Source organism: Dipteris shenzhenensis, chromosome 23, assembly GCF_047967505.1.
Source record: "Dipteris shenzhenensis isolate YYH24624 ecotype China chromosome 23, Dip_SZ_1.0, whole genome shotgun sequence".
NCBI lineage: Eukaryota > Viridiplantae > Streptophyta > Polypodiopsida > Gleicheniales > Dipteridaceae > Dipteris > Dipteris shenzhenensis.
Window position 1 is genome coordinate 27,167,264 of NC_141618.1, and position 9,789 is coordinate 27,177,052.

The window sequence follows — 9,789 nt, forward strand, 5'->3', positions numbered from 1 at the left end:
TATTTAAACACAATGTTTGAATTATGGGAATCGTTATTCTGTGGTATTTAAACACAATGTTTGAATTATGGGAATCGTTTCTTCATTGTCAGTGATGGCACGGTTCATATTTTGCAAAATGAGTGGTCAAGCTGCACATATCGTGATTCGTATGGTTATTCATAACATACAGCTTTAGATTCTAGGCTTTGCAAAGAAAATTATATCAGATAGAGATCCCAACTTCACACTATTAGTTGACAAACAATCTGCTATGAATGAATTGTGCAAAACACAGAAAATTGAGTATGATTTGAACCGCAAATTCAGAAATTGCAGAATCACGAAAATGAGATTACCCAGATTGGCCCTCCAATGGGGAAAGAGCACCCTTGTGAGAGAATTTATTGCTACGTCAACGCCTACAAGGTGTGAGAGATGAGTGTGCACATGCACACAAGGTGGTTGAGAAAGTTCAATTTGGTAGTCATAGTACTTGAAGTAAAACATGAGCCAACTAATGAATTGGCAAAAGAATTTTGTGAACAGCCTTGTCAATCAATAGTAATGAAACTTTTTCCCTGTGGGGGAGATTTACAATGTTGAAGTATACAGCTGCTATTCAGCCAGAATTGTCAAGGGTCCATCTGATCCTTTGACCAGAGTAGGCTTATCTGGACTGATGTTTTCAAAAGATGATATGGATTACGGATTCTTGGTTTTCTAGCTCGGGAGGAACTTTATTGAAGGTTAATTCTGAAGGTGCTATGTTGTCTTTGCGCACTGATTCTTGAACCTGCTGGAATTGGCTGATAAGAGTTGCCATGCTCTCTAGAAGTTGCTGGACGTACTTCTGTAAATCTGAAACATATCCTGTGCTTGTAAAAGGTCCATGCTGAATTGCAGGATCTCATGATCATGGCATGAGTATGTTTCTATGGAAAGGCATGGAGTATCAATGACCCAGACTCTAGTCTGTAGCATCATGCTCTGAAGGAGGCTGCTTCCTGAAGTCTCTCATTTTCGATAGAGTAAAGGAAGAAGCTGTTGAATGGAATCTGGCAGAGGATGTATGGGTTGCTGAAGTACCGTTGGTAAAAGAACATATTTGTCAGCTTGTGATAGTGTAGGAGTATTTTGCTAATTCTAGGGGTCGTGCTCAAGAGATTCAGAGGGTAGCTGGGGGGAGTGTGCGAGAAAAGGAGGTGCTTTGAGAGGTTGGGTGCTTTGGGATTTGTTGTGCTAGAGAGATTGGGGACATACCTCGACAGGCTGGGGACTGGCTGAACTGGTTTATGCTAATACTGACGTGAACTCCTTACAATGTGCACATAGTGAGTATGGGTCAAACCTGCTCTGGTATCAGGTATGATGCCAACTGAGGTAGCAGCTGTGAGTGTCGGAGTACACATATGATGCAATGATGCAAATTACATATGCTCCACCAACTGCATGGTACCTGAACTCACAATCTGTCCAGTAATGGGCCACTTGCAGTATTCAGAGGGTGGGCACAGGTTTGTAGCACCTAATTAAAGTACATAGGTCCATTGGCTCCTCAACATGATTGAGGGGGGGGGGGGTTAGGAATTGAGACAATCAGGCGCTATAAATAGTAGTGTCTAACATGAAACAGTAGTGTCCGACATGAAACAAAGTCTCTCTTCGAGAAAGTTGTGCTCTCTTGTGAAGAGGTATGCGTCATGTGAAGTGTCCTATTGAAAAGGGCATATCCTTTTAGAAGGGTCCATACATCAAACCATCCACAAGTTAAAGGCTAGGAAGGTACCTTTTTTTGTTTTCCCCAAAGAAAGGAACCTCCTATTAATGCTTTGAAAAACCAACCATATAGTCAACTATCCCAAGGTGCTGAGTATGGGAGAAAAGGAACCAAAAAATGGCTGAAAGGGAACCCAGGTCACTCCCTAGGCAATCTCTGGAACAGGGGCTAACAACCAAGGGGGGGACTATACAACCAGCGAATCCCTTGCGGCATGAAAATGCAAAAGACACCTGCAGGCCATGCCTTGCAGAAACGTGCTTGTTGTGCGGCAGTCGCTCTAAAACCCGGAGTCCCGCTCTCCTAGGTGGAACACAGGGTGTAGATGATAATGTCTTGCCAGATGGCGACCAAAGTGGCCGAGGGTGGAACATGGTGCTTGCCCATCACAAGGCTGCAGCGGCAACCCATATGTTCCTAGCTGTAATGCTGGCCACTACCTCCCACAGATCATGTATGCGGGGGAGACCTCGTCTATATGGAAAGCATGGCCTCCCTCTGCCAACCAAGCCACCATGCCCCAGGTGAAGTCCCTCTGTAGGCTTTATAGTCGGAGGGATCCGAATTAAATCCTTTGTGCGCTAGGGCGGCTTAGAGGCAGTCAAGGATCCCGTCAATGCAACAATGACATCGTCCATCCACCCGCATCTACTCCAACCAAGGTTCTATGGACAGACCATTGTGGGCGGCCAACTAGAAGAAATAGGAGATCTTCCTCAATAGACGCGTCCAAAATCTAGATCTGACCTCCTCTGGCTCCTATTGTACTGTCCAGTGCCTCTCCCTCGAATGGGTCCAACTCGTTGCCTCCATCTGTAGCCTCCGTCTGGTCCGTGTAGTGTAGGAGAAAAAGACCACCTCATCCACGCGCTCTGTGTGGCCTACCCTGGAAGGCCAAGAACACTCTCACCTGGATCCCATGCACCTCCCATAGAGGCTGGCCCTCCCACAGCCAAAGGTGCCACCTAGGGGGGTCCTGCTCTAGAATGCTAGAGGGGTCAATGTGCCACTTCTTGCCCAAACGACCCACTACTCTGACCACCTATCTGTGGATCGAGTCTAGGCTCCCGTCCATCTCTGGGTCCCCCTCAGTCATTGCCTGAAGTTGCCCTCTCGGCCTTGAATGAAAAAAGCTGTGGTAGCTGCTGCCTCGTTGAATCGTAATCCTCAGGGGTACCCTAGTCCTAGAGAACTGTCCTAGCCATCTGCTATCCACCCATGAGCGAAGTCCCTCCCACCAAGACTTAGGGATGGCAAAATCCATCTCCCTCATCCATTGACCTACACCACATATGTGAGCTAGGGCTCCAAGTCTCTCCTTTGCCTCCATGGGGAGCCTGCTCCACCTACCAAAGGAGCTGGTTAGGCGGCTGTCCCACTGAGCCCAACCTATGTGGGTCCATTGTCCAAGCATGAGGCCATCCTGATCCCTAATCTCTGGGTACTAGATAAGGGGTTGGTGCTCGAACTCCTCCCTACAACGAGGAGGCTATATACCAGGTTGTGGCGAGAAGAACTTGGTTGGCCATTAGAGCACGACCTGCTAAGGAGAGTTTGACCGAGCTCTAGTAGAGGAGCTTGCGCCGAACGCTCTCTAAGACTGGGGCAATCTGTTGCTCTGCTGTAATATCTATACCCACCTGGCATCCAAGGTACCTCGCTGTCTATCCTTGCGGGTCTCGTGGACCTGCTTTGCCTCTGCGAAGAAGCCTATAGACTTGGTCTAGGTGATCCGAGTGCCAAAGGCTCCGCAGTAAATAGCCAAGGCTCCCTTGATTGTCTCTAGGCTGGTAGCTGTACCCTCTACATACAAGGCCGTATCATCCGTGAACTTTGAATCAAGCAGCTTCTCCGGCCTCATCCCTCTTCCTCTCCTCATGAGTCCGAGGGTTGGTTCTCTCAGCTACCAAGCTCGAGGCCTCGCTTTGAGCAACCCCTATCTAGGGAGTTTTGGAGGCTAGGCCCATGGAATTACCTCGAGATCTTAGATGTGTAACCCTTGCGCTGGAGATGATAGTGATGATCTTGCAGCCCCGCGAAGGGAATTCCATTGGCGTGGTGGGCTCTCGCACCTGTGCATTCTGGGGCTTCAACTTATCCATCACCGGCGAGAAGTGGACCTAGACTTCGGGGCTGCTAGGGAGCTACCCAAGGCTTGCTGAGGAAATGGCGCTGGGTCACTTCAGAAACCTATTGCCGGGGGACTTCATCAAAGAAGGTCTCGCGCTTCGGGGTCGGAGGATGGGCTGAAGAGGCCTCTCCAACTTGCTTTCCCTACATCGGGGAAGCGGGCCCACTCAATGTCCTTCTGCGCTCACGGAGTCTAGCATGGCATCGACGCTTTTGACGAGCCTTGGCACTTGGCTTTTTGTGCTCAACTTTAGTCAAGTCCCTCTCGAGGGCTCTACCCAGGAGGTAGGTGACTCCATTCTCTGTCTGGGTTTGCGCTTAACTTTAGCCCAAGTCCCTCCCGAGGGCTTTACCCAAGAGGTTTGTGACTTCAATGTCTGGACATGCAGCCCTCTGCTTCTGTCAACGAAGCCCCACTCACCAGCGTAAACACTACCGTGGTAGCCCATAAATCTCCATGCACTGCCTGAACTTCCCACCATCAAGAGTCTCGAGGAAGATCGCCTCTGCAAGGGTCTGTGGGTGTGCAACTATCAACCTGAGCTAGGGGACACCGTTGTCAGCTACCATTGATGCTGCCGCCGGTGGAGCCTCCAATATGGTGTGAAAAGCTCTGCCTATGGAGTGGAGAATCGACCAGTACTCCAGTACGGTGTGAAAAGCTCTGCCTATGGAAGCGGGGGACGTGGTGGATCGCCTCCATATCCTCAATCGTGAAGCCCAAATGTGGGCCCAAAGGGTGAGGCCCCCCCTCCACGAGGGCCCGGGTGGTGTGGGGGGAGCCCAGCTGGAGAAGGAAGACTCCTCTCCCATAGATTGTAACTCGCCTGAATCCAATCGCACACCTGTCGCTTTTGTGGGTGTGAGTCCCACTCATAGTCACATGAAAACCCGTCTCGTCCTCTTCGAAACCTCGAAACACGAAACAGACGAACTGTTCACTCTAACTTAAATATAACATATCTTTTTGTACCTATAAGGGTATATATTAAGTATCAATTCGAAACCTATCCGTTTCGTTTGACAACACGAAACGAAACGAAACAAAACCTGTCGAAACAACGAAACGGCGAAACAGACGAAACGTTTCTTGTGACTATGGTCCCACTATCCTGCCGACCACCGCTCTGTCTTGTAGTGTCTGGATTGCTTTCTTCACTTGCTGCTTGTCTTTTGGGGAAAGACGGACCTTGACAATTTAGGGAGTCGAGGATGCTGCCATTTGAGCTCCTCTGGCTAGGCCAAGGGTCATCGCCAAGCTACAATCCTCAAGAAGAAACAAACTTAAACTCCATGCTGCCAAAAGAATGAGAGAAGGCGAGCAAAAGAAAAGAAAGGGAATCCTTTGTGAAGTTGTTCTGTCCAGAAGGGCCAGCTCAGCCAACACCACTTGCAGCCAAGACCACCTGCATGTAGACCTTCGACAAGTAGTTTGATGGAAAGGTTCTCAATACGAGACGAGAGAATCCTCTGAAGCGCAGCCGGTGACCTTTGGCTGGTCGAGTGTGCAAGGCCGCCTTTGTGGGCAGGTGTCGAACACCTCAAGGCCAACAGGCTCCCAAACAGTCCCGCGAGCGCAGCCTGTACGGGCTGACTGTGTCGAGGAGCCTGCAGTTGCTTGCTGGCTCCCTCCAGCCCTCTACGCTGCAGCACCCCTACACAAGCTTGGGGGTCTGCACTAGCTGCCTTGGGGGAGCTTGACGCGCAGATGCGTCGCAAGAAGAGGTGCAACTAGGTACGGATGGGGGTGGTTCCAGCGGGGGACGTGGGCCTGTCCTGCAGGACAACCAGAGGCGGAGGGAAGGCAGGAGAAGGAGAATGGCGAGGCGGGGGGGGGGGGGAGCAGGAGAAGGCGGGAATAGATGGAAAGGAGGAGAGATGGCGGGGGAAGAGGAATGGAGATGGTGGGAGATTTGGAAGGGAGCATGGCGCACATTAGGGAATGTTAGCAAGGCATCTTAGCCACAGATCATGACACATGTGAACATATTAATCCAAATTGAGTGTGTACAGCCTTCCCTTGTGCATGGTTGTTGGCATTTTCAACAACACCGTATGTACAATTGCAGTATAGTACCCAAAACCCTCTGTAGAAGATGATGACCAGTATGCTTCAACTAAGAAGTATTAAGATTGGCACAAGTCTTAAATGTCCGTCATTTCTAATCAAAAGAATACAGTTGCGGCCTATACTTTTACCTCTATACTAGACTTCAATTTCAGGTTTCGCCATGTTCAAAGATTCAGGACAATTACCTTACCTTGTGAAGAACACAAGGCTATTTTGACGATCTGGTTTGTGTCAGAAAGAGAAATTGCCTCAATCATTTTCTACAATTGATTGTGCAATGTACCTTATCCATGCATCCTCCTTAAAGCAATGATGACTTGTTCTCTTTCTTGGATTGTAGAAGTGCCATTGAGAACATTAATCATGGTGTAATCTAAATTGTCTTTTTATTCCACATGTTTCATTATGATCACACTGCTTGTTGCTATCATGATTCACTTTCTGAACCAACTACTTTTGGTTTTATATTTCATGTCAGATTGTTCTCACGTTTTTCTCTTAGTGTGTCACCATACCAAGTTATTCAAATGTTTTCCTTGCAATCTTGTTTCACTAAGATGTGGTGATTTGATTCTTGCTTCTTATTGTGTGTGAAATCCGGATAATTACTTTTGCTGTTTCAGGCGGGGTACTCTCATTTTGCGCACTTTGTGTGTTCTCCTTGATGCTGAAAGGATATACAAGGAGCTTGCCACCATCTTAGAAGGAGAGGCAGACCTAGAGTTTGCAACCATTATGGTGCAGGTATGCGATGTCTCATAATGGGCAAAATACCTGGAATCCTTGAGTTGGTTCTTATTTGGATTTGTGAGTATTATAATGGGCACCTTTCTATGTGCAGGCTTTGAACCTAATTCTTCTCACTGCATCTGAGCTGGCAGAGTTGCGGGCTTTACTCAAACAATCTCTCTCAAATCCAGATGGTCGGAATCTTTTTGTTGCTTTATACTCCACATGGTGCCATTCTCCGATGGCCACAATAAGTCTCTGCCTGTTAGCACAGGTTACTTCTGATGCAATGTTTGTTGTGCTATTCGCTGGATGATTTCAGTTATTCTTTGGATTTTAATTAATTTGTGACGACAGGCATATCAGCATGCAACTTCTGTCATCCAGTCTCTTGGAGAAGAAGACATAAATGTCAAATTTCTTGTTCAAATTGATAAGCTTGTAAGGCTGCTGGAAACCCCAATCTTCCTCTACTTGAAGATGCAGGTTGGTCTTCCCTCTCTAATGATCATACTTGTTATAAGTGCCCTTGCCTGGACGTCGATCATGAGTTTAACCAATATGGTATGCATATGATGCATGCTACATGGTATATCTTTCTAGCTTTGCATTGTGTACAATTGCTGCATGTGATGTGGCACGTGTTTGTAATCCTTCCATCTTTCAGTGAGGGATAAGCAGATGATGGGTTAGTTGGCCATTTCATGTTGCATTAGTGTTGGAAAATGCACAAAATTTCTGGTAGTTTCTTTGTGAACTAACTGGTAGAACCTTGTTTTTGGTTGTAGCTCCTCGATCCTGGAAGATATCCAGCCCTGATCAAGGTTCTTAATGGGCTTCTTATGTTACTCCCTCAGGTACCATCCTTGTATCATTGTATTTAATGGATAGAGCTAGTAGAAAGGAAGTTTCATATCCTGTTGGTTTAGGCTCTAAATCTTACTTAGCTGAAGCCTTCTCTGTACTAGACATGGAAACTTCAGTTTATTCAATGTAGCTTCTTGTCATTTCCATCTTGGCTCATCAACGTGAGAATCCATGTGTCGTTCCACACATGAATTCAGATTTTGCTTCTTTAGAACTCAAAGATAACAGTATCTGAAGAGTGACCCTCTCAGTTTCTAATGACAACCATCTTGTATGTGGATGCGTTCTACCTTCTTTCATCACTGAAACAATTCTTTATTATTCTCATTTTCTGCAGGAGTTAAGTTTGATCCTATCAGGCCCTTAAGCTGTGTATTTTCGTATGCCTCTTTTTTTAATAGAAATACTTTCTTGTATTCTTAACAATGACCAATCCTGTTGTGATTTCGCAAGTTGTTTTCCACTTACAGTTCCACAGCTAAGATGCGCTCATTTTTTAAATGGTTTTTTCTTAGCTTGTGACTGAGATCCCTCTTCCTTATGGGCAGCAAAGCATGGCTTTCAAAATTCTGAGGACACGGCTGAAGACGGTTCCGGCATATGCATTTACTCATGTGCCTTCTGCTACTACTTCAGAGTTTCCAGGTCTCAGTATGATACGGAGGACTTCTTCTGGCAGCCCATATGCTCAGATTCTGTCACACGCACAAGTCAGTGAAGATGGTGACAGAAGCTCAGACCTGAGCAATGGGGCAGGAGCAATCAACTTCTCAGCAAGGCTGCAACAGTTTGAGGACATACAACATCAACACCGTATGCTCAGGCAGTCACAGTTTCAGCATCCCAAATTTAAGAGAGCTCAGCCTAATTCTGCACAGGTGAATGCTCCTTCCATGGCCGAAAGTTCAACCCAATCCATTGACTAAAACGATTCCTTTTAAAAGATTGAAGAAGTATCCTCATCATGATGGACAAGAAATGCTCAGCTACTTTCCTAAGGGCATTGTTCAAGGTGTAAAGCATTGTAAAAATGTGACTGTTTATCTGCACTTCATATGTCAGTTCTTGTTTCTATTCAGGGTGGCCAGAGACTGGAGGACACAAGAAAAGCTAATTCTATTATTGATGGAGGCAGTAGACTGCTTCCAAGAGTAGGCTGGCGAAACTGAAAGGTTATTGAATCATTCATCTCTCGACCCTCCCTTCACCTTTATCCTTTCTGTAAGAATAGCCTTCTGCTCTTTCATGTCCAGCCAAGCCTCAAGAATATGAGGCACCATTTTTTGGCAGAGCATGTGAATGTGTGGGATCTTCTATTTTACAGCAGCACTGGCTGCTTTTTCCAGGTTCTTTTGTTTGTTCAGATGAAGTTGCAGGTCGGTGCCTGTACAGCACAGAATCTTTGGAACATTCCTCAGTTGGAAAGCATGGTTCTAGCATGCCTGTAGGATAGACAGCCAGCAGCTTCACCTGACATTGTAAAGTTTTGCTCAGCTTGAATCATTTTTTGATCCGCTTAGGTCATGAACAAATAATCTGCTGCTGGGGGGTTACCCAATGAATATAGAAGTCATGGCTTTATGACTTGTGCTGTTTATAGCAATCAAGAGAATTGAGAAGAGTGTCTTGAGGGAAAAATTTGTAAAGGATGCCTTTGGTGGTTGGTTATTTAAATGACCATAAGGGCAATTTTTAGTGCTCATTGCAAGAGAGCATCATTACCAATTTATTGTATTGTTAAGGAGTTTTACAACTTCCTAATATGATACGACCTAGGTTCATTTTCATGTGTATCAGAAGGGATTTACATTAAACATGAGGTGTATGTCAGAATGAGCTGTGGACATATTTCAGTGCAAACAGATACTGCATCTCGTTTAGTCCTGTACGCTGTGGTTCATGGGAGACCATTTTCTATGCTTGATCCTTCTTTACTTTGGTTTTTATACTGTAGCTCATTTGAGACTGTGCAAGCGACAGAGTTTTTGGCTTTGTACAGGCAGATTGTGGAATAGGAGATAAAGCAATGCTAAAACATAATGTGTGGTTATGAAATAGTATAATGAACTGCTTACACTCTTCTCAGGCATCTGGAAGGGCAGTCTTGGGAAAATGAGAGGTGCTTGTACCGAGTTGAAGCAATTACCAGCGAATCCGAGAAAAATCTTGAATTAAAGTACTTTCTGTATACAATTTCAAACATGATCCAAGGTGCAGCACTCCTGATTTTGGG

At 46.1% G+C, this 9,789-nt stretch overlaps 1 protein-coding gene across 1 annotated transcript in view; it reads left to right on the forward strand.

Moving 5' to 3' along the window:
- LOC147887191 (ARM repeat superfamily protein) overlaps nt 1-9,421 on the forward strand; it is a 53,883-nt gene extending 44,462 nt beyond the window's left edge. The window contains exons 15-20 of the mRNA XM_087394168.1: nt 6,584-6,704; nt 6,802-6,963; nt 7,047-7,175; nt 7,478-7,546; nt 8,105-8,434; nt 8,636-9,421. Coding sequence (XP_087250294.1) covers nt 6,584-6,704; nt 6,802-6,963; nt 7,047-7,175; nt 7,478-7,546; nt 8,105-8,434; nt 8,636-8,725 — 901 coding nt within the window. The 3' untranslated portion in view covers nt 8,726-9,421. The remainder of the gene's footprint in view (nt 1-6,583; nt 6,705-6,801; nt 6,964-7,046; nt 7,176-7,477; nt 7,547-8,104; nt 8,435-8,635) is intronic.
- Nucleotides 9,422-9,789: the final 368 nt, after the last annotated feature.